General features: G+C 39.5%; 1 protein-coding gene and 1 long non-coding RNA gene across 5 annotated transcripts in view; one reads left to right on the top strand and one right to left on the bottom strand.

The window, feature by feature from the left end:
• Window positions 1-7,107: 7,107 nt before the first annotated feature.
• The window catches only part of ago4 (argonaute RISC component 4), a 71,945-nt gene continuing 53,258 nt past the window's right edge, over window positions 7,108-25,794 (top strand). For 2 of the 4 annotated variants that reach the window (XM_069895681.1, XM_069895682.1), the window contains exons 1-3: window positions 19,780-19,934; window positions 23,592-23,763; window positions 24,314-24,434. In XM_069895681.1, coding sequence (XP_069751782.1) covers window positions 19,862-19,934; window positions 23,592-23,763; window positions 24,314-24,434 — 366 coding nt within the window. In that variant the 5' untranslated portion in view covers window positions 19,780-19,861. Of the gene's footprint in view, window positions 7,194-17,700; window positions 17,767-19,779; window positions 19,935-23,591; window positions 23,764-24,313; window positions 24,435-25,794 lie in introns of those variants that run through there. The other 2 variants (XM_069895684.1, XM_069895685.1) reach the window with 2 other exon arrangements.
• Window positions 11,420-19,645, bottom strand: LOC138741495 (uncharacterized). The gene is made up of 3 exons (XR_011343542.1): window positions 19,433-19,645; window positions 12,464-12,624; window positions 11,420-11,678 (listed from the first exon to the last, which is right to left on the bottom strand). It is a non-coding gene; the product is annotated as an uncharacterized lncRNA (long non-coding RNA).

Below are 25,794 nucleotides of genomic sequence, written 5' to 3' on the forward strand. Positions count from 1 at the left end.
GGCTTCTATCTTCTTTGGCTTGGCTTCGCGGACGAAGATTTATGGAGGGGGTAAAAAGTCCACGTCAGCTGCAGGCTCGTTTGTGGCTGACAAGTCCGATGCGGGACAGGCAGACACGATTGCAGCGGTTGCAAGGGAAAATTGGTTGGTTGGGGTTGGGTGTTGGGTTTTTCCTCCTTTGCCTTTTGTCAGTGAGGTGGGCTCTGCGGTCTTCTTCAAAGGAGGTTGCTGCCCGCCAAACTGTGAGGCGCCAAGATGCACGGTTTGAGGCGTTATCAGCCCACTGGCGGTGGTAAATGTGGCAGGCACCAAGAGATATCTTTAGGCAGTCCTTGTACCTTTTCTTTGGTGCACCTCTGTCATGGTGGCCAGTGGAGAGCTCGCCATATAACACGATCTTGGGAAGGCGATGGTCCTCCATTCTGGAGACGTGACCCATCCAGCGCAGCTGGATCTTCAGCAGCGTGGACTCGATGCTGTCGACCTCTGCCATCTCGAGTACTTCGACGTTAGGGGTGTAAGCGCTCCAATGGATGTTGAGGATGGAGCGGAGACAACGCTGGTGGAAGCGTTCTAGGAGCCGTAGGTGGTGCCGGTAGAGGACCCATGATTCGGAGCCGAACAGGAGTGTGGGTATGACAACGGCTCTGTATACGCTTATCTTTGTGAGGTTTTTCAGTTGGTTCCATTATTAAAAATCCTGTGTTACTGCACAGTAGAGTTAATCAAAAATATCCTGATTCTTGGTTCATTCTCTAGCATGCTTGGGGCCTGTTTTCCATTTACCCTTGATAGCCACCTGCTCCTGGATCACACTATTTACTCCTGAATGTTGTTTTCTGTTTCAAGCCTAGCTCACAGCACATCGACATGGGTTATGGAGGCACAGCACAGAGCATTGGACCACCCTTAGTGTAAGTTACTCAATTATAAGAAATACAACATTTGAAATTATTGTTATGTTATGGAGTAGTGCTGGCAAGACCTGCATTTATGCTCAATTCCTAAAAGCTCCTTAAACTAGCTGAAGTTAATTGATTCCAAGGTCATGTCAGAGCCAATTGAACCACCTTGTTCAGGGCCTAGAAGTTCATTCAGGATTGACCAGAAATGATTTCCTTCTCTAAAAGTGAAATTCTGAACAAAGTAGGTTTTTATGATCATCTAATGGTTTCATGATTACCATTACCTGTACTAATTTTTATTCTAGATTATTTATGTTTTTTAAATCCTGCAATTGCCTCACACCATCTGACATTTTCAAGCACATCAAAAGTGTTCTTTTTATCATCTTTCTTTCTGCATACATTGATGTTTGTGTCTTGGTCAGTATATTCCTCCATTATGATTTTTTCACCTCATGCTTTGAATTGAATTAAATGTATTTATTGTCACGTACACTGAAATATGATGAAAAACCCATAGTTAAGTACATCACAGAGTACAAACTAAAACTAAAGTCCAAAGTATAGTGTTAAAGATGGAAAAAAAAATTAGTTAAAACAGTGCAAGGATTGCTTTGAGGTAGGAATTGTGAGATCATCATTTACTAAAGAAAGATCCATTCAAGAATCAGTGAACAGTGGAAAAGAAACTACCCTTGAATCTGGTGGATCATATTTTCAAATTCTTGACTTCAACCCAATGTGAGTGGGAGAAGAGAGTGTGACCAGGGTAGATGGGTCCTTTAAAACATTGGCTTCTTTCCCAATGCAGTAGGCAGTACAGATGGAGAGGAGGTGGTTTGAGTGACAGCCTAAGCAGCATTTTCAACTCTACGATTTCTTGCAATCTTGGGCAGAGAAGTTCCTGTACCAAGCTGTGAATCATCTGGACAAGAAACTTTCTATACTGTATAACATTGATTTGATACATTAGAGGCATGCTAAATTTCCTTAGGCTTCTGAAGTAGAACCATGGGTTTGCTTTAGTATTAAAAATCTGATCAGAAGCCATGTCTGTTATCGGTTTCCATAAGAGTTATTTTATTTAATTTTGGTTTTCATGGCCATCTACAATGAAAATTTGAAACATTTTTAATATTAAATATATAATACTAATTTCTATAGAAAACAAATTTATTTTGGAAAAATAAGCTGCAGTTTTCAACTATTTGTAATTCATATGTTTATTTGTGAGGAAATTGTTTCAATTGATAAAATTGAATGGCTGTACCAAAAATAAATTAATTCATTTTTTAAACAAATTTTGAGATAGAATTTATTTATTGTACAGGACAAATTTCTGTAAATAATGTAAGAAGTGTAAAGCACACAAAGCAATGTTTATCTCCCATTAATTCCATTTTGATATTCTTACAGATTATGTTGTGTTTGGATTGTATATAGATACGTTTTGGGAGATAAATTGGGGCAGGTTTTTTTGGTGTAGGTAACATACAAACACTTTAAAACAGCTCTTATTTAAAATACTAGTGGTCTGCTCATGCTAGACTTGTCGGTGCCAAGAGCCTTTGCAAAAGCTTTGTAGAGCGCCCAAGAGATTGTTGTTTACAAAAAGGCAACAGATGAAAGGACTTGTCGGAGCCGCAGACAGTCTGGAGTGGAACTTTCTGTTCTAAGAGGGTCATGTGGTTTTGCAAACAGAGAGAAAAAAACGGGTTTTCGCTCAGAGAGAGAGAGAGGGAATTCAGTTCTGTAGTTTTACGGTCAGCAGCAACAGCTGGGACTGGAACAGGACAAGCTGGCAAGCATGTGGAAATCCCATTTGGAAGATGGGTTTTGAGTGCTTAGTTCAGCCTGGCCAAAGCCCTTGTAGTTCATGCATGAAGAGAGGACTGCCTGTCTAATGTTTCACTTGAAATAAGAGAAACAAAAAGGAACTCTGTGGTGACCTGAAGGAAAGAGGTTATCATCTGGAGAACCCTGAGGAGTTCTTTGGCAAGACACTGAAGTGGCTGATTAAAAAGGAATCAGTTGTGGGTGTCCAGCAAACAACAAATCTCTCTCTGAAAACTGACAAGAACCATCCTGATGGGTAGCCATTTACCATTCAAGCACCAAACCCTGGTGAATTTTATAAATGTTAAATTCTGTTCACAGTAGAAGAATTTCCTGCAACCAGTGAACTTGGAGGAATGAGAAGTGAGATTGGACTTTGAACCAAAGAACATTTCTGAACTTACACACACATTACATTAGAAGGGGGGTTAAATAAGGTTAGTTAAGTCAATCTTTGGCTTGGCTTCGCGGACGAAGATTTATGGAGGGGTAATGTCCACATCAGCTGCAGGTTCGTTTGTGGCTGACAAGTCTGATGCAGGACAGGCAGACACGGTCGCAGCGGTTGCAAGGGAAAATTGGTTGGTTGGGGTTGGGTGCTGAGTTTTTCCTCCTTTGTCTTTTGTCAGTGAAGTGGGCTCTGCGGTCTTCTTCAAAGGAGGTTGCTGCCCGCCGAACTGTGAGGTGCCAAGATGCACGGTTTGAGGTGATATCAGCCCACTGGCGGTGGTCAATGTGGCAGGCACCAAGAGATTTCTTTAGGCAATCCTTGTACCTCTTCTTTGGTGCACCTCTGTCTCGGTGGCCAGTGGAGAGCTCGCCATATAACACGATCTTGGAGACGTGATCTACCCAGTGCAGTTGGATCTTCAGCAGCGTGGATTTGATGCTGTCGGTCTCTGCCATCTCGAGTACTTCGATGTTGGTGATGAAGTCGCTCCAATGAATATTGAAGATGGAGTGGAGACAACGCTGGTGGAAGTGTTCTAAAAGCCGTAGGTGATGCCGGTAGAGGACCAATGATTCAGAGCCGAACAGGAGTGTGGGTATGACAACGGCTCTGTATACGCTAATCTTTGAGGTTTTTCAGTTGGTTGTTTTTCCAGACTCTTTTGTGTAGTCTTCCAAAGGCGCTATTTGCCTTGGCGAGTCTGTTGTCGATCCTTGCATCCGATGAAATGGTGCAGCCGAGATAGGTTGACTGTTTTTGAGTTTTGTGTGCCCGATGGAGATGTGGGGGGGCTGGTAGTCATGGTGGGGAGCTGGCTGATGGAGGACCTCAGTTTTCTTCAGGCTGACTTCCAGGCCAAACATTTTGGCAATTTCCGCAAAAAAGGATGTCAAGCGCTGAAGAGCTGGCTCTGAATGGGCAACTAAAGCGGCATTGTCTGCAAAGAGTAGTTCACGGACGAGTTGCTCTTGTGTCTTGGTGTGAGCTTGCAGGCGCCTCAGATTGAAGAGACTGCCAATAGTCAATAGTGATAAGTTAAAGTGTGATTCTGTTTTTATGTTTAAAGATAATTAAAAGCAACTTTTGAATAAGTAACCATTTGTCTTGGTGAATATCTATTGCTGCTGGGTTTTGGGGTCCTCTGGGCTCGTAACATTTTTCTATCCCTGAATAATATGGGAGAAAAATGAAAGTTTAAAGCTTACATATAGAAGTTTTAGCTTTCATAAATAACAAAAATGTTATTGGTATGAAATTATTATTTTACAGAAAAAAATAGCCTAATCAAAAGCTTGGATGTTGAAATAAGTATCTTTGGAGAATAACAGCTTTCTTTTCAGTTATTTGTAATGTACAGATCTATAAAGTAGGAACATTCTCTAAATTATTAGAGAAACAATATTCCTTTTCCCCCAAATCAGCAATATGGAAGCCTTGGTTTCTAGTCAAATTGACTAGAAATTGAAAACGTAACATTTTTTAATATTTTAATTTTCAACAGATACTAATAAGATGGAATGTGACGCCAAGAGTGCTGGTAAATATCCAGTGTATCACCCAATTCTTCAACCAAAACATGGAAACTTTACATTCATAAATAGAAAATGTCTTAATCCTATCATCACAGCCCAAAATTGAATGTAGATACTTCTGCAACAATAATTGAATGAGCATTTTCCAAAGAAACCTTTGGCAAAATCTTCATTGTCCATTTTAGCTTCAAAAAAATTGAAAAACTATGGAGATGCAAGTTCAAATTCAAAATATATGTACCCGCATTACAATGCTGAGAACAATGAAAATTTACCCCAAGGCTTGGGCTACACTTTATTAATCAATTATTTATTTTGTCAAGTATCTTATACCTTCAGGATTGTTGATCTTGTTTGTTTTCATTAAAAATAGTTGTAGTGAAATAATAAAAGGGAACAACAATTTCATTATTGGAGTATAAGTTTGTATTTGTGTCTTGAATTGATGCTAATAGTACCAGCCACCATTTGTAATTTCCTCCAATAACTTGTTCCATTGTCCTCTGTAGAATTGATTATTGGAAGGGGAGTACGATGAGCAGTTTGTGGTTCTAGTGACAAAAATGGATTTCAAACATTTACTGTTTAAAAATCAAAAACATACTATCAGAAAAGGCACTGATTACTTTACATTATCTTGTTGATTGCATTTTTTCCCCATCCACAGCAATCCTAGTATCTTTAAAATTGATACGTAGGAAATTACTCAGTAGGATGGAATATAACATATTGATTTTTGTTTGTTAAAGTGATGTAGTCTTATCTGCAGGATGTTCCAGTTATTTCATGCTGAAGTGTATCATATTTTCAAGTAAGGGGTCAAATCCTAATCTACAGTAAATTATAACATAATCTGACATCTTGCTTGTTTGATCACTATGTATGTTCTTTTAATACTATGGTTTTCTATTCAGTCTCAATATAATTGCACTAATTTAATCACTTGTGCCTGAAGTTTCCACAAATACCTACATTGCATTAACTTTGTGCTGTTCATATTCTGAAGGTTTCTTAGAATGCCAAGGTTTCTTAGAATGCCAAGATGTTCTCAGAATTTGGAAGGTCATTTATTATATGGTTATAATTAATTGTTGATTGCCTTTGTCATCACTCTAGTAAACAAAAAAGTTTTCAAAAATATGTTGTCACTGAGCTCCTTCATTTATCAATGTTATGTTTTGAAAATGATTAAATGATGCAACAAAACATTTATAAAGCATCTAGAATACTTGAATTAAACGTAGAACATTTTAAGTGACTTATTAACTATAGCGGGACAAATAAAGTCACATCGTTTAATTACTACAGACATTTTGGGTGTTAAAGCAAATTATTGTAACAATGAACATAAAATTATGTGTCAAGATACTAAAATATTTACAGAACACAATCTGCTGGAGGAACTCAGCAGGTGGAGCTGCTGAGTTCTTCCAGTACACTGTTTTTCTTCAGATTTCGACATCTGCAGTCTCCTGCATGTTTTTTGTATTTACAGAACACATTTTATGCATCTGCTTTTAAAAATATATATATATTTATTTTATTTAGTTAATTTATTTTCTGTTACAACAAACGTTGATAAATTCAGATATTTAATGATTCAATGTCTCCCATTTAAAAATGCGAGCGGAACTGACACTTCTCCACCGTTTAAGTTACTTGATTGCATGATGGAAATTCAAGGTAACACACCTATTGATAATAGGTTTATTAATAATGTTTAAATATTGTTTCCATTTGTGAGGTAGATATTCTCAAACAATTGCTACACTGCTTTGAAGTCCAAAGCACTTTTAAAATCCACATTACAATGGTTATCATTTACTGCTGTCTTTCCCTGTCATATCTATTTAGCTGACCGAAAACCATAAATTGCATTTCACAGAAGGTCTCAATCAAGTGCACGCAGAAAAAGTAATTAATGAGCGCCACTGCTGATCCAACCTGAATAAATATCTTGTACTCAAGTTGCCAATAAAATAGAACCCCTGTAAACACACCATGCTGGAGAAATTCAGTGGGTGAAACAGTGTCCTTTAAAGAGCAAAGATAAAGCTATGTAACCAACATTTTTTGGCAAAATGTAGGCAGGATCTGTGTTCTTCGCAGAACCCCTTCATTAACGTCTACATTTTTGCTCCTCCCTTGATGAAGGGCTCAAGCTGGAAATGTCGGTCATGTATCTCTATCTTTTGCTGTTTCTCCAGCATTTTGTTTTTTACTTCAAGCACGTGTCTGCAGCCTTTCGCGTTTTCCTTCTCAAGCTCGAACCCCTGAACGCTCGGTCCCTGTCCTGCTGGCCGTGCACGCGCCCCGTCGTTTAAAGCTCCCGGGTCCGCGCATGCGCATTCGCCGGGTGGGTGGTGGGGGACATGCGCAGTCGTTCGGGCTGAAGCGTCGTTCGGTGGGAAGTCGGGTGCGATATTAATCGGGAATCGAGAGCGGCGGGAATGGAGCCAATGGCGCCAGGTGAGGGCTAGGGTCGGGGAGATTCGGGGTGGTTTTGAAGAAAACACGGGCTCGGTCTCCTCAGGCTTGTCAAAACCCCCCCGAGGCGCTGGCGGCAAAGAGTGGCTTGGGCCCGTGAAGGCGAGCGCCGTCTCGGCCCAGTTCACGGGCCACAACACGAGCAGGACCGGGCGACGAGAGGAAGGAGCCGCATTCACTCGGTCACCGCACATCCCGCGGGCGAAAATGCCTTATTCGGGTTCTGCTGGACGGAGATGGCGTGTCCCGGGGTAGGGACTTGCCACGTTTTCCCCGACGGGCTGAAGGCCGACAGGCCTGTTTGTAAACAAGTCGTCGGGAGGCAGGGCGGAGAGCCTGGAGCGAGTGGCTGTTCCCATGTCACTTGGTGGAGGGGCAGATGGTCGGCGATCTGGGCCGGCTCGGGGAGGGAAATTGGTTTGTTGGTTCAAGGAGAAGGGCTGAGTTCACACCACACTCCGGCTATTTAACCCTCGGCGAATCTGAATTTGAGTCGGATTAAAGAGCGCACTGGTTAAAGCGGTGTGGGCAACTTCAGTGGCGTAACATCCGCCTCCCGTCGGACGAGCGAAGGCGTTCAACCTTCCCCGTCGTGTGATGCAAATTGGATCCCTGGTGGGTTTCCGACACCGGTCGATAGCAGCGGAAACGAACCTCGTGGAGGAGTTCGCTTGGACGCGAAAGAGATTAAGCGACCTTCTGAAGATTTTGCCATTTCACGCGTCCTCCAACCGAGGAACAAGCGTGAACCGAATTGCGGACTAAAACGTGGCTTTGCTCACGGAAATATCCGTTCATCTTGAAAACAAACAGAACCCTAGATATTTGAGACGAACATGTTGCTTTTAAACCACGAGATGAACATTTCCATCTCCTCCCTGCGTTGCACCGGTCCTGGATTCTGCGTGTAAATAAAATACCCAAGTGATTACTTTCATTGCATTTGTGCCACCGACAGTCACGACCACACACTTTGCCATTTCCACCCCCTGCTATTATTTCACACTTGTGATCGAGACCACAAGAATCTTCTTTCTATAAATTCTCTCCGACCTTCAATGCTTTAGCATTCCTGACCCTTTATACTGTTGTTACCTGAAGTTTGACTTATTCCTTTCTTGGGCCTTCTCATGGGATCATAGATGACTTGCTTTAACTCAGATTTTTTTGAGGGGTAAAAGAGGCCATTGAGAGAACCACTGACTCTTCCATTGATGGGGCTGCTGAGTAGGCAGTTTGTAAAATGGTGTACTCCTTCCACTCAGGCATAGCCTCTGGGTGCATTCTTCCTTCCGATTTTGAGTAGTCACCTATCAGAGGTTCCAGACCATCAATGCAGATATTCCACTTCTTGAAGTTCAGCAGCTTTCTGGTAGCCACATCATTGTGGGGTCTTCAATGCTGTGAGAACCATCTCTGGCCCAAATTCCCACTCCACTAAATGCCAAGAATCAGTGTAACTTATTGGAGATGGGCAGTCATCACCTGCAGGAAGCAGCAAAACCTCCTCAACTGCACTGTTGTCCTGATGAGAGTGTTCTTGACTCCATCCTACAGTAACCTACTTGAACCACCCTACTGTCACTGTTGAGCAAGACATCAAGAAGGCCATATCAAAACACAAACTGGTTTCCCTACTGAAATCTTTAATCACATGAAGTTACACCTGTCTTATTGTCTATATCTGGGAAGAGGACGTACCAGGGTGACCACTGGGAGATCCATGATATTGTGGCAGACAGAGCTGAGGTGCTCAAAAAAGTGATCTATCAGTCTCTGATGTAGAGGAGACCATAACCATCCAATATCTACCATGTTATTGACTCGGAATTGTATGCTTTAATAAAATCACCCTTTTTGTCAGCTTTGGGTGTAGTACCAACTTTGCTAATTTATTTTCAAAAACTGCCCCTATCTTAATATCCAATGAATAAATTAATATCATCACCAATGCATATTTGTACAGTGAGATCGAGAGTTCTGGATAGCTGTGACAATGAGTTATTATCCTCTGAATGCACATATCCAACCAGACAAAACAGTGTTTCTCTGGACCATGGTGCGCACACATGCACACACAATACACAGAGCGCGTGTGCGCGCACACACACACACATATAATTTTAATAAGAAATATTTGGAATAATTTACTCGCTTACAGGATACTGTTCATTAATCTCACTGCCTGCGGGAAAAAGCTATTTCCCTGCCTGGCAGTCCTGATTTTGATCTTGTACTATCTCTTTGATGGTAGTGGGTTGAAGGTACTGTGTGCAGGATGGAAAGGATCCTCAATTAATCCTTGAGCCCTGCTAAACCAATGCTTCTGGTAAATGTTGTCAATAGAGGAAAGGGAGACCCCAGTGATCTTCATGGCTGTTTTGATGATCCTCGTATTCACTTCCGGTCCGATGCTTTGTATCAATCATACCACGCAATGATGCAACCAGACAGTTGTGTTCCTGTAAAAAAAATTGTCAAGATGGGAGCTAGTCACCTTGCCCTTCTCAACCTCCTTTGGAAGTGTAGATACTGCTGCTCCTTCCTGACTTAACGAGGTGTTGTGGGTCCAGGATAGGTTGTTCTTTATATGCACACCAAAGAACTTTGGGCTTTCTACAATGGAACCATTGATATGTAAAAGTTAAGCTCATCTTATTGTTCACTTCATCTGTCTGTTTTTCCAGACTTTTGATTTATCCCAAAGTAATTTTCACAATGAACTTTGAATTATCAGTAATATATTCGGTCTTTTCTTCTTGGTTATTAAAATAGATGGTCAATAAATTGAGTAGGGGGGGTGCATTCATGTTTTCTGTAACCTATTTATTTCTGTCATATAACTAATCCTATGTGCTTGGTAATGTTTGTTATTCTTTATATGTAAATACCTGTTCTCATTTTAATGCCAGATTTTACAAAACATGTATCCTCCAAACTAGTTATCCATTTGATAATGTCCAGGTTGTACAGAGATTGAAGTTCCCATGATTATTTTTTGACTTTTGCTATAAACTTAATACTTATACTTTTTCCAACAATACTGTTGCTGTTTACATCTCATGTAAAGGACATACCAAAATATTGGAAAACAAGACTATTTGCCATTAAATAGTATGTCCTTATGCCTCCACCCAAACAAATTCTGTTTCCTGTTCTTGTGTGTAAATCATTCCACACTACTGTTATTTTTTATTGTCATCGTTATATCCTCCATCTCATCACCAGAACCACATTTTTTCATTGTCCTCCAAGTACTTAAAAAAAAATTAATTCCAAACCAGAAATGTATTAGCTTTTCTGTAATGCCCATAAATTCAAATCCATTAATCCATTTTCCTGGTGGTTCATATTTATTTTTTTTAAATTTAGACATACAGCACAGTTACAGGCCATTTCGACTCATGAGTCCTTGCTTCCCAATTTACACCCGATTAACTTACTCCTCAGGTACATTTCAAACAATGAGAGGAAACTGGAGCCCCTGGGAAAAACCCACGCAGACATGGGGAGAACGTACAAACTCCTTACAGACGGGGCGGGATCCAAACCCCAGTCCCGATCGCTGCCACTGTAAAGGCGTTGAGCTAACTGCTAAACCAACCATGCTGGATATAATACCTTTTTAATGTTAAACTAGTTACTACTCGATTTCTTGCCAAAATTGAGACTATGCTGTATGGCTCATTACATATAATTCTCTGCATTTGAACCCCTTTCCCCTCTTTGCTCATCATCAATCAACTTGATGAATGTAAAGCTTTTTCTACACCCTAATTATTTAATTCATCAGAAAATTATACCCAACCTAATGTATGGAGCCTGTTATTTCAGGTTTTTCGGCTGTTCAGTTGCAAGTGTACAATGAATTGTGCTACTCTTTGTAACACACATTCAACAGTGATCTGTTTGTCTTTTTTAACTTACTTTTATGATCCTGTACCGTTTGAGGAAGGGCCTTTTAAAAAAAAACAGCCTTTGGAACTAGGCTTGTCAGTTATATACCTGGACCTACCTAATTGTAATGATTAAAAACCACAAATCAGGGTTGATGTTTTATTTGTATTTATTTTAATCGGAAGTAAGCATCAGTAGTAAGGCCAACATCTTTTTTTTTCTATTTTATTTTTCACACCATAAATCACATTAGCCATGATACACACTTTTTCTTTTTCACACATATACAGTGACTTTTTCTCCCCCCCCCCCCTCCCTCCCCCCACACCCCCCTCATCCATTTTAGGTATACAATCTAGGTTGCATTAAACCCGTCAGACAATGTTGTCATTCAACAAAAATACACCAGAAATTCTACTGAGTCCATTCTTTTCTTTCCTTCTCCTTCCATCAACTTAGGTAATGTTTGTCCCCGGTAGGTTTTCGCCAACATCCTTGAGGTGAATTTGTAGGTTAGTTTTTTTTAATGTGAGTTGCAGCAAGTGCCTTTGAAGAAGTCTTCACAAGTTCCTGTAATGATGAAAAATGAGATTAATGAGAGTGGATTGGGTGAACATCAAGAAGGGTGAATTTTTGTTTCTTTCCCCTGCCATCTGATATCATCTAATCTCAAATTTTTTTTTAAAAGGGAAGAATGTAAATAGTGCCAAATGCTGGGAGGTGGGGCATCAAAGGGTAAACAATTATTAAATCAGAGGAGAAAGGAAGGAGAAGAGTGGAACCAAATTAGACAGGTGGTGCATGTTAACAGCGGGATGGGGGGAGGAAATGGGCAGATTTCCATGCATCTCTCCAACCTTGTTCATTGTTTTCAGTGCACCCAATGTAACCAGCATGCAGACTTTGCCGAACATCAGTGTTCTGTCCACCGTCTTCGTGAGCTTCTGTTTGCAACCCATTCCCTACCCACCTGTCTGTCCTCCACTACAAGGATAAGGCTAAACACAAAAGAACATCACTTTGTGTTCTGTACAAAGTCACGAACATTTTCAGGAAACCTGTACCCTTTCTGTCCTTTCTTTCTACTGATCTACCCAGGTCCTCTCACACATCCTGCTGTTAACTTTTTTTCCCCCTCATCCACTTATTCCACACACAGTCTTCCCACTTCCCCCACCATTTTCATCTGCCCACCTTCCTTCATTTGGTTCAACCATTCACCCTCCCTTCTGATCAATTTCCATAATCTGTCGTCCTTTATCACTTTTTATCCCCACCTGACTATTTGCCATTCAACTCCTCCTCACCTAAATCCACCTTTCACTTTCCAGTTCTTGCCCCACTTCTCCTCTTACCTTTTTATATTATTTGTCTTGACTTGAAATGTTTGATTGTCATTTTCCATTCAAAGATGCTGCCTAATTTGCTGAGTTTTTCAAGAACTTGTTTTGTGCTTGCGATATCAGGTGATGAGTTGCTCATTGTAGGATACTGACCTTTTGCCTGTGATTAAGAGCTGTGAAATAATTCAATAAGAGGAATCATCCTTTTAAATTTATTAGATAAGTTTCACCATTGTATTGTTGCAAGTCAAGGTTTTGCTGCACAATATCTATTATTGAGCAATGTAGATAAACAGTATAACATCCCGTATAAAATGAATTCTAACCATGATACTATTTGAATTTGTATTATGGAGGGAGAAGTGCAATAAGCTTTTCCTTTCAATTATATTCCGATGACCCGTCCTGCAACCTTGCTCACTCAATTAAAGTCATCTGTCATTTTGGTGTTTCTTGGCCTTTTGACTCTCCATAATCAATTAAACTCTGCATATATTTCACTTTGCCCATTCTTTGCTTGTCTGGTAAGTTCTTGGGGTGTTTATGGATGACTACTGAAATTAAGTAGAGGGTTCATGAAGTGAGCTGTAGAGGAAGTGGTAGAATCAAAAACCATTGTGATATTCAAAAAGCATTCAGACAGGTAAATTGATAGGAGTGGGCAAAATGCAGATAAATGGGATCAGCACGAACGATGGGGGAAATGCAGCCAAGGAACTGCCTGATTTTTCTGCTAATATTCTGACTTTGTGATCCTGATAAAGTAGAAATCATTTCAATATGCTGGCAGCGTGATAATTATTCCTCTTTTCTTCACTGGTTAATGGCAAATAGTCTTGCTTTCCAATATTTTGGTCTTAAATAAAAATATAGTACTTAAAATTTGACACATTGAAAGAAATATCATACTTGTAGGAACTATTGGGAAATATTCTAATATTATGCCACTTTTGAATATATCACTTGGATTTGTGATTGCATTTTTTAAATATCAGATTAAAGTAGGCTTTGTAGTTCAGTAAGATAAAATGCAGATGCCCAAAGGAGTTAAAAAGATAGAAAGTAACAATACAAATGTTTAAAACCTTTATTAAGAAGTTTTCTAAAAATAAGTGCATATTTAATAGTCTTACAGTTGCATGGCACCCATCTATTCAGCCAGTCATCGACTGAGGGTAGTCATATTGCCCTCAGTTGGCCCATATCCCTGTAAACTCTTCCTATCCATGTACCTATTTCAATGTCTTTAAACTTCATGATTGTACTCATCTATACCATTTGATATGGCACTTCGTATCACATACCCATCACACCTTGTGTGGGGTGGGGGGGGAGTTTCCTTGAGAATCCCCTTTAAATGTTTCCCTCTCATGTTAATCTTTATGCCTCTACTTTTGGAGTGTTCTTCAATACTCTCCAGGGCCCAAACATTTACTGTGTATATCCTGCCCTGGGTTAACTTCCCAAAATACAAAATTTCATCCTCTATTCCTTGGTACACTTTCCCAATTGATCTTAATCCCGTTTTATCTAGATTATCTTCTTCCTTGTTTGTGTCACCTGCAGATTTACAAACTGTATCAACTACATTCTCGTCCAAATCATTCACATAGTTGATAATTAACAGTGGACCCAGAACTGATTCCTACCACACACTGGTCTCATAGCTGAAAAGCAATCTTCCAGTACCATCTTCTGTCTCCTATCACCAGGCCATGTTTATATGAGATTGTCCAGCTCACATGTGATCTAACTTTTCAGGCAGGTCTACCATATGGGAACTTGTCAAAGACCTTGTTAAAGTCTAGGTAGAAAATGTCTATTTCCTTGCCATAATCAATCCTCATGGTTACCTCTTCAAAAATACTGAATTAAATTTCTCATGCATGAAGCCATGCTGTCTATCCCTAATCAGTCCAAATACAGATAGATCCTGTGCATCAGAATCCCTTCCAGTAACATTCCTGTAGATCAGTCACTTTGTTCATATCTTGTATATCTGGGTTACTGGGGTTCCGGGGGATTTTTTTATGCTGGCGCACTCCAATGGCCATGTCCTGTTACTTTGTATCCTTGATGTATACTGTTAATAAACTAGGTTTGAAATTAACCACTTGCTTTAATTTATCAACCTCAGAACATGGTGTCAGAAGTGGGATGTCCCTAACTTTTCAAGCTTAATGTTTTACTTCCAGTATTTTTTTTGAGCAAAGATAACACAGTGAATGCGGCAGATGGATTCCGGAGGCTCGAACCACATCGCTGAAAACTGGCAGATCTTTGAACAAGAATATGATATTTTTGTTGCGGCGGCACACTCTGACAAACCAGCCCGTACTCAAGCATACATTCTCCTCAATCAAGCGGGACCAGAGGCCGTGTGTACATGGGAGAAGTGATAGATCTTGGCGAGAGAGGACCATTCCTCGTTCCCACGGAATCCAAAGAGGATCCTTGAGAAAATTTAGAGAGATGCGCAACCCTCAAACCAACGTTACTATGGAAGGACACAAGTTAATACACAAAATCAGAAAGGTGCTACTGCGTGATAGGGATTTGAAATTAGCTAAGGCAATCTCCATCTGTCAAATTCATAAGATGACCGAAGAGCTTAACAAAACACTGGCTTCTACACATCACTCAGTCACAAATGTTGATGCAGTCCAGGCTAGGTTCATGAGGAAACAAAAGTATGAGCTGTGTCAATGATATAACTCTGCAAATGGCTGTTGATTCAACTGATGCACAGATAAAAGATAATGTCTTTTGTCTCTGAGCAAGTTAATGGCACTTCAATTAAAATGAAAGTTGACACATGCACCAAATGTAATGTCTTATCAACAAAGGCATTTGAGTGAGTAAAGAGTGAAGAACAAATAAGAGCATGCATTAAATCCACAAGCCTTATTGCATATGGGGTAGCAAAATCCAAACGGTTGGTACAGTTAAGTTGCAGAGCTACTTAGAGGAATGCTTATACACGTTGCTGTTTTTCTTTGTTCATGAGGATGTTCTGCCACTGCTCGGGCTACATGCATTCAAATGGGGCTGGTATCATTCAGCAAAGACTTTCACCAGTTAAGTTCCACTGAGGATAATCTGTCAAAACAGCGACCTTTTTTCTGGTGAGCTTGGAAAGCTACCTATTTGATGAGACTTGACTGTAAGTGAGACCAGTAGTTCGTCCTGCACATCGCATGCCTGTGGCTATGAAGGACAGAGTCAAAACTGAGCTAGACAGGATGCAGGAATTGAGTGTCATCACTCCGATTTCTGAGCCAACTGATTGGGTATGTTCTATGGTTGCTGTCAACAAAAAGGACAAACAAGAAATCAAAATATGCCTCAATCCAAGAGACCTGAATGCTGCTCTGAAAAGGCCACATCACCCTAAGCGTACTGTGGAAGAAGTGGCCACACAAATGTCGAATGCAAGTGTGTTTTCAGTCTTAGCTGCGAGGTTTGGCAGATTTAACTTGACCACAAATTGTCATTGCTAACTACCTTCAGACCTTCAGCACTTGTTTTGGTCACTACAGATTTCTACGGATGCCATTTGGACTCAACTCTGCCAGTGAAGTGTTCCAGCACTTCATAGAACAGATTTTTGCTGAATATCCCTGTGCAATCATAGTCGGCAACATAATCAATGGAGGAAAAAAATGTGGAAGAACACGACGCCAATTTGAGAAAAGTGCTCAACCGTGCTAGAGAGGTGAACTTGCAGCTTAATCCCCTCAAGTACAGGTTCCATCTGAATCAGGTCATCTATGTTAGTCACGTTGTCACAAGTGAAGGCCTCAAAGCCGATCCCTCCAAAACAAAAGCAATCAGAGAAATGCTAGTACCATGGGATGTCCCATCTCCACAAAGATTCCTGGGGGTGGCTTCACAAACACTATTTGACACAGAAATCAGATACTCTCGGATTGAAAAATATGTTGACAGTGGTTTTTGCATGTTCAAAATTCCATGATTAGATTTATGGCAAGCTGGTGACCATAGAAACGGACAACCAGCTCCTGGTCATTATACTGAAGAAACCTATACATGTAGCACTGGCAAAACTACAAAGGATGATGTTATGACTTCAAAAGTGTATAAAAGCAGAAAACAAATATACCTGGCTGACACTCTGTCTCAAGCTCTCAGGAGTTCCATAGTTCAGCAAGCTGATGAGGAAGACAACTTTGATGTGATGACAGTCATCTACATATCCTCTTCTAGCTTGGAGGAGTTAAAGAGACACACAGCTGATGACACAACCCTGCAGACATTCAGCGCTATCATCAGACATGAGTGACCCAGCAAACAGCATCGTCCTTATTTTCCTTTCAGAGACCAACTAACTTGAAAATGGAGTCATTATGAAAGGGCAGAAAGCATTATGCACAGAGGACATCCTGGTGCAGAAGCTACTAAAAGGAGAGCAAGAAGCACAGTTGATTGGCCAACAATGACAGATGACATCAACAAGGAGATACAGTCTTGCTCTGTCTGTTACAGCACCAGTAAAAGGAACCGCTCCTCCTTCATCCAGTTCCAGACCTGCCTTGGTCGAGGTGCTAGTGGACTCGTATTCAGGCTAGTATGAAATTGATCTGCTTCGTAATGTTACCTCAGCAATGGTCATCACAAAACTCAATTGTCACTTTTCAGTTCATGGAGCACCCCACATCCTCATATCAGACAATGCCAGACAGTTTACAAGCCAGCGGTTCAAGGACTTTGCTGTACATTGGGACTTAACTTGTGTCACCAGAGTTAGCTAAAAGAGCTGTCCGCAGCACCAAGCAATTCATGGAGAAATCTCACAGAGATAGAACTGGTTTTCCTTAACCTCCTAAATCTCAGAAACATACCACAAAACAATGCTAGGATCTCCTACACAAAGACTAATGTCATGGCAAGCACACACTACTCTCCCTGTCTCAAGGAAGATACTTGAACCTCATATGCGTAAGCCACAAGAGGTAAAATTCCAGCTTCTCAATAAGAGACGGTCACAAAAATTGTGCTATGACAGATTAATCCAACCACTTCAGCCTTTAATGGAAGGACAGTTTTTTTTAAATACTTTATTTTCATTTTATGGACAGCATGCATCAAGAGACAACCATAAATACATAAATTGAAATGAAAGAAGATCAATGGTACAAATTGTCCATATCGTCAAACAATCCCATCCCCCCTCCCAAACAAAGCCCAGGAGTAGAAGAAAGAATAAAAGAGAAGATGGATATTAAGAAAGGAAAACAAAAAAGCAAGAAAGAAGGAACTTTCAGGATCTGGATTCCAGTTCATAAGATATACCGGTAATTCCTTTCCTTACCTAGATCTCTAGTAGGGGAAAGAACCAAACAGAATAAGTGTCCCTATATATTTGCATTCTGCAAATATGGCTGCCAAACCTGCAAAAATGTATTATACTTCTTCTTTAAATTGTAAGTAATTTTCTCCGGGGGAACATTGCTGCATTCTATCGGGCTATATTCAGAGGGGAATCAGATTTCCAAGAAACCGCAAAACATTTCCTGACCACCACCAATGCAATTTTAAGAAATTCTAATTGATACGTGGACAGTTTCATTTGAGATTTTATGTCCACAGTATTTCCCAGGAGAAATAATTCTGGTCATTGTTTCCAAATGATTTGATTTAATAAAATTCTTAAATTTTCCCAAAAGTGTTTCACTTTAGAGCATGACCAGGTGGAATGTAAAAGGTTCCAGTTTTTTCACCGCATGTAAAACTTATATCCAATATATTAGAATTTAGTTTCTGCGGGGTAAGATATAGCTGATTCAAAAAATTATATTGCACCAATCTATATCTTACATTAATTATATTGATCATGCAATCCTGACATAAATCAGGCCAGTTCTCATCACCAATACTAATATTCAAATCTGATTCCCATCCTTGTTTTGATTTATGTCACTCCTGCTTAGGAGGGCTCGACTGAAGTAAGGAAGAACAGGTTGTCAGGTTGCAGACCCCACAAGGTTACAAACGGACTGGCTGATAAAGGAGAGTTGCAAGGAGCCCAGACCTTGTTCACTCAGAAGAAAAGCAATACGGGAGGAATTGCCAACACATTCTACCTGTAGACGAGCCTGCGTCAGTCAAGCCCAGTCTAAGTGACACTGACTTTCAGGATCCTGGACCTGGGTCAAAAGACAACCACACTGTGGGACCAAAAAGTATGGACTCTGGGGTGTTTCAGGTTGAGGTGCCTCCAGCTGAGCCACCCTCAAACACAACTGAAAATCTGTATAGAACATACTCATGTCATGTTAGTAAGCCAAATGCAGAGCAGTTCCAGCTGCATGAGGAATTATGGTTAACAAAGATGGCCATTCATCCGCATTGTGTTGCCATCGTGACATGCTGAAGTGGCCTGCTGTTGTCAGGAGGTATGAATCTTTTAATTTTAATCGCCTTTGTGACACAAGCTTTGACATCACGAAGCTTCCCCTGCTTAGCCCTATTTGCCTTTACACATCACAGGGAGAGGGTGGTCAGGAAAATTATCCAGGTCCGCAGCTCTACCTTGTAGATAGGGCCACAGTCCCATTCAAAATTCCCAGGTCGACCTTTTCACACTGCAGATTCACGGGAGGGAACTTCACTTTACCTCCAGTGTGAAAAGGCCCAGTGTTTACATGTAGAAAAGCGTTTTCTTATCCTTCTCACCTAATATGGTTGTCATTTCAGTTAATGAATATGTCTGCTAAATATTGGTCATCTGTGACACTTTGTAAGCACTGAAGTTTAACAAGGTAATTTTGTCATGGTATGGAGCATGAGCTAAGGAAAGGGGATGTTGACCAATCTCTGTGTTCATATCCTGTATATCCAGGTTACTGGGGTTCTGGAGGTTTCTTTATGCTGGCTCACTCCAGTTACCATGTTCTGTTACTTTGCATCCCCAATGTATATAGTTAATAAACTAGGTTTGAACTTAATCCACTTGCTTACATTTATCAAAACTCGCGACAGTTCCTGCCACTGAAATTGTTCCGTTTTCTGAATGTTTTTGTCAACGGAAAGATCACAGTCTGTCCGGGTTGATAGCAGAATGTCAAGCACCATCAAGCTGAGCACTAGCGCACCTCAGGGCTGTATGCCTAGCCCGCTCCTGTTCATGCTTCTGACCTACATCTGCATCACCAGATCCAGCTTCAGCAGTCAGCAGTGTCATCGAGTTTGCAGATGACACAATAATCATTGGTCTCATCAACAACAATGATGAGTCGCACTACAGAGAAGAAGTCGACAATCTTGTAATATGGTATGAGAGTAACAAGGTGAGTCTCAAAGTGGACAAGTTGAAGGAGATGATCGTGGACTTCAGGAGGACTAGGAACGACCACCCTCCACTACCACCAACATCTGTAGTGGAGAGATATGAGGACACGGAGTTCCTTGGAGTTCACTTCACTAGTGACCTATCCTAGACAAGTATCTCCTCAATTTTCTAGTAAAAGAACTATCTTAACTGGAGGGCCTAAAGAAATGCTGTTCTCTCAGAGTGAATTTTGGTTACTTTCACCAGTTGGAGCAATTTTTAAATGTTTGGATATTAATAGTTTGCATTGGAAATATTCTAGTTCCTCAGGTTTTTCTGCATTGAATCTGAAAATAGATGTGTTTAACTTCAGATATGTAGATAAATTCCTTTAAATTTAAATTGTTACGAGGCCTTACAAGATTGATGGTCTTTTTATTGTTTTCTTGGTGGATTTCATTCTCTACGTCGGCCATTCTCAATCTTTTTTGGCTATGGCCCCATGAGGATTCTGCTCAGAATTTATGGGCCTGTTCCCTGTGAAGCAGACAAGTGTTTTTTGTTTCCATACTTCTCTCCTACCGACTACATAAAAAATATTTAAAATATTTGTTACGTGAGGTGAAAAGAAAACAAGGCTTACTGGCATATGCTGTTACCCCCCCCAAGGGAGGCCATAGAGCTGCATTAAAAAAAAGAGAATGGCTGCTCTACGTTATGGGAGCACAGGATGAGACTCTTGCATTAATACTAAGGATAGAAAAGATGGCCATTATTTAGTCACATTTTGTTGATCTTGATTTCAGAAAAATAGTTTGTGTAAGCAAATCTTTTTGATATTTTAATTACCATCTTCAAATTACTTTTTTAAAATCATATTCTGATTAAGCCTCGTAATCTAACCACCTCATTCAAAAGAAATGTAACTAAGAGAGAAGAATGGTGCATTAAACTATGTACTTCAGATGCAGTCAATTTGGTTCCAGTGCAATCTATAAATTCGCTGTCATTTTCACTGTTGTTAGTCAAATAACAAGATGATGAATCAGATGGAGATCAAGAATCTGGTTGTGTTGAGCCAGATCATCAATCTTGCTCTCAACATCAGCAAGTCCAAAAAGTCTGTTATGGACTTAGGAAGGGGAGGCCAAGAGACCACAGATCTGTCTTCGTTGATGGCAGAGCAATGGAGAGGGTTAATACCAAGTTCTTGAGAGTCCACATGTTGAAGGGCCTCTCCTGGAGCCAATTTATTGAGGCAACTATGAAGAATGCACACTTATGCCTCTGCTTTCTAAGAAGTCTGTGAGGATTTGGCATGTCATTTAATGCTCTACAAAACTTCTATAGACGTACTGTGGAAAGTATACCAAACTGGTTTGATCACAGCCTGGTTGCTGAACTCAAATGCCCAAAACACAGAAGGCTGCATACCTAGCCTAGTCCATCATCCACTGAAAATAGCTATGTGAGATGCTGCCTCAAGAGAGCAGTCATCATCATGAAGGACCCTCATCAATCTGTTATCATCGCTCCCTTTAGACAGAAGGTACAGAAGCCTGAAGTTCAGCATCTCTAGATACAAGAACAGTTTTTATCCAATAACTTTCACACTTTTGAATATCCCACACCCTTACTATAAACTACCGTTGGACCTCCAAAAGATCTGTGCACAACTGAAATGTCTTTTTTTTTGTTTGCATTAGCTACAACTGTGAATATTTATTTATTATTTGATATTTATTATATCTTTTTCTGTCTTGGCATATTGTAATAATTTATTTTTTGTTGATGTAGCTTATATACCTGATTAACTGTGGTAAGAATTTTGGTACATTGTTGTGTTTATAACAATAAACTCTCATTGACATTGATTGAACGGGTCTGGTCAAGGTTCAAAACACCTGAAGCACTTTGAATTAAGTGTGCTTGAAATAAAATAAAGCAACATTCTTTATGATTTTTCTGAAATTTGTCAATGTTTTACTGATTTGTTTACATAGATATCTTTTTTTGCTGCTTATTTCCATTCAGATTTTTTTTTAATTAAACCGGATAACTAATAGTAAACTTCTTTTGCCATAATTTTGCATCATTTGATCTTTATGTTCCTTTGTTCCCATCTACATAATTAATTGCTGCTTCAAACAATTTGGATACCTGAATCTCTTGATAAATATTTAAATATCAGAATCAGAATTTATTGTCATGAACAAGTCATGAAATTCGGTGTTTTGGGAAGCATCATAATGCAAACATTCATAACACCTTACAAAATTAATATAAATAAAAAATAAACAAAAATACTAGGCATGAAAAGTCAGGTAGTATCTGGTTTATTGATTATTCAGGAATCTGATAGCAGTGGGGAAGAAATTGTCCATGTAGCATTGAGTGCTCATCTTTAGGCTCCTGTACCTTTTTCCTTATGGTAGCAGAGTGAAGAAGGCATGACTTGGGTGGTGGGGGTCTTTGAGGATTGAAGCTGCTTTTTTAAGACATTGCCTCGTGTAGATATCCTCAATGGAGTGAAGTCTTGTGCCTGTGATGTTGCAGGCTGAGTTAACCACCCTCTGGAGTTCATTCTTATCCTGAGAGTTGGTGCCACCATACCAGGCAGTGATGCAACCAGCCAGAATGGCTGTAGAAGCTTTCAAGAGTTTTTTTTTGTGACATAACAAATCTCAAAACACCTCACAAAGTATAGTCATTGGTGAGCCTTTTTTGTGATTGCATCAACATAAAGGCTCCAAGACAGTTGTGGAAAAACTGAGATTTTGGTACAGACCCTTCAAGAGCATGATCTCTGTTAATCATAAACATTTTAATTCTGTTTCCTACCTTTCAATATATTGCCCTTCCTTAATGTTATTGAAATAAAATGTAGTGTATTAGCTTTGGAAGTCAGGTCTTCCAAATAGAGACAAAATATTTGAGACAAGAATATCATCCTAAATGTTTTCAAAGAACAATGTGACCTATCCCCACAAGAAGGTTGTTAAACAAAGTTGTTTCGATTCAAAATGGAGCACTTATGCATGGTAATTAGGAATATATCCATAATGTTTTGAGATATTGATTTTTGAAGCTTTGATCTGTAATCTGGAGCTGGTTAATACAATCCTTCAGAGATTGGTGCAGGGTTGTATTGTGCCAGTCCAGTTTGCACTAGCTAAGCATGTATCTTTAATTCTTGATTGTGGGTGAAATAATACATTTATCCAGTTTGGTGGTTCAATAAAAACCTTTCTTCTCTACTAGCCCATAATTTCTCAAATGATGATTTTGGGGATGTTCTGTTTTGATCAATGCTATTTGGCAATTATTTATCTCAGTTGGGTGCTTTATGTATTTGCTGTTACTGAGCTAAAAGTGGGGAAAGCACAGCAAAAGATGTGTGAGGAGATATTTAAAAAAATAACTTAATACCTTTTAAATTGGTTCTAAATCTTGAATATGAGCTACTGAACTCCAGGTTATTGATGTACTGTTAAATTGCAAGTATCCTATTATTAATTTTACTCTGGGTAACCATCATGACCACTTGTGACTGTTTTAAGTTTTTTCAATTTTGATTTCTACTTTTTTTCGACTTTTGCAAATTATTCCAGTGATATTTAGCAACAATGATAAAATGGTGAGAATATTTTTTTTGGATGCAAGATTGTATTTTGTTTCTACATAAAGCTGCATAATAACAATATTTCTTTCTTGAAGGAATGAGTTTTAATTACAACATTTGTTTGATACTTGATTGAAAAAAAAATAGAAATGTATATCTGTTGTAGGTGTATTCAATTCAATTTGGTGATGTTTTAATTAGAGCTTGACTTTTCTTTTGATTTGCAGGACCTCCTGCAACAACCAATTTGTTTCAACCTCCTCGCAGGCCAGGACTCGGCACAGTAGGGAAGCCTATTCGTCTGCTGGCCAATCATTTTCAGGTTCAAATCCCTAAAATTGATGTTTACCATTATGAAGTGGATATCAAGCCAGAGAAACGTCCCCGCAGGGTCAACAGGTGAGAGGAAGACATTCTCTGGCTGGGTCTTGGCCTCAGTTAGTTACTATAATGAAAATTTAATATTCATTACTGAAAGTAAAAACAGCAAAATGCTGGAGCAACTCGGCAGGTCTTGCAGCGTCCAATGGGGTGGGGGGGGGGGGGGGGAATAAGATATATATAGTAACCCTGAGGCCTGAGCTCTTCTTCAATTATAAAAAGATCATTTATGCGGGATGGGGAGATGGTATATACTTTGTTATTTGTAATAATTGCAAGGAGATATCATTCTTAGTGAAATTCCACTGAATTTTGAAAGGTTTTACTAAAAAAATAAATATTGAATTGTCACTTCATCTTCCTGCCAGCAGTTATTACAAGTATTGATCAAAAGTATGTTATCTTTTAAATTTGATTATGATTTTGACTTGGGTTTGAATGAATTGAACAAAGTGAATGATATGTTGTATTTATAATTGTCGACTTCCCTCATCGTCATTCCAAATGTGAAAGATTTTAGATCTGTACATTTTAATTTGCAAACTTCTATAAATTTTATTCCACTTAGAGAAGTGGTTGATACAATGGTTCGACACTTCAAGATGCAAATTTTTGGAGATCGACAACCAGGTTATGATGGGAAAAGAAATATGTATACTGCAAATCCTTTACCAATTGGGCGAGAGAGGGTGAGTATTCTAGATTTCCATTCAGCACTTAGCTTGTACCCTTTAAACATGAGTAGGTTACCAGAAATTGCAGAGATTTTTAAAATATTTTTCCAGATTATCACTATTTTTAATTGTGCCAATAGTTTTATTGCAATAAATAGCTGATATAATAAAGGGGACAAAGATTTGATTTTTGAGTTAGGGCCAGTTTAATTTCCAGTTCACGTAAAGTTAATCTACATTAGAGTGAATAGGATAATTAACAAAATTAAATATTGGGCTATATGTTGCAAATTAGCAGTATTTCACAGGATTGAGTTCTCTGTCAGATTCATGCATGAATCTATTGATGCTTTCCTTTAAGGTTCCAGGTTGGTGTTTATGGTGAAAATTTGCATTTTCATCATAGATGCACACAAAACATTCATCCTTAAATTAGTTAAATTATTGGAAGACATTTCTCCATCACCCCCCACCCCCGTATCAGCAATGTTCAATTCCTTTCTTAAGTCTTCATCAAACAAAGCAATCTATACCAGCCATTCTCAACTTCTCAACCTTTTTTTTGCTGCGACCCCTTTAGGACTCTGCTCAAGATTTATGAGCCCCCTTCCCTGTGAAGCAGTCAAGTTTAGTTGATTCATTTCTACCAACTACATAAAAAACAAGAAAATATTTTGATTCAGGCCACAGTTTTCCTTAAACATGCTATGCCCTTCCACTCGACCCCCCTCTCACCGTGGAGGAAGGTGGGTGTATGGCCCCAATTGAGAATGGCTGGTTCTACACCATTATGCAACCATACCCAGGACAATATTCAGGCTTGGGTGCATATGTGATTTTTTTTTAAAATGCTTGTACCACTGAAAAGCTAGGCAATTATTATTTCCAGCAAGATAGTCGAACCATCAACCCCTTGTATTCAATGGCTTTGCCTTTGCTGTGTTTGGAGGTTAGTGTAAGAAAGTTATCTTCATTGAGTTGAAAGGAAGTGGGACAAACATCTTCTGTATAGCCTCAAGTAAATGAAGAAACCATGCCTTAATCACTGGATGTAACAATTCCTGTTTGACTGTAGATGCAATGAAGAGTGCCAGATTAAATTTGTGCACTAAGGGTAAAAAATGATAGAACGAACTGAGAAAGATAGAAAAGAAAAAAAAAAGGAAAACTAGAGGCCCAATTTCTTTTGGAGTTAAATTCAGAAGGAATGGAGTGGCTTCACAGGTTTTGAGAGATGAATGATAGAGAGTTGGATTTCAAATGAACTTTTGAGTAACAGCTTTGTTGGGCTGTTGGATCTTTTTAATAGAAATTATGATAATCCATTTTAGTTTTTCTATTCTCTCTCACACACACACACATACATACACACACA

The sequence above is a fragment of the Narcine bancroftii genome, chromosome 8, assembly GCF_036971445.1.
Source record: "Narcine bancroftii isolate sNarBan1 chromosome 8, sNarBan1.hap1, whole genome shotgun sequence".
Lineage (NCBI taxonomy): Eukaryota > Metazoa > Chordata > Chondrichthyes > Torpediniformes > Narcinidae > Narcine > Narcine bancroftii.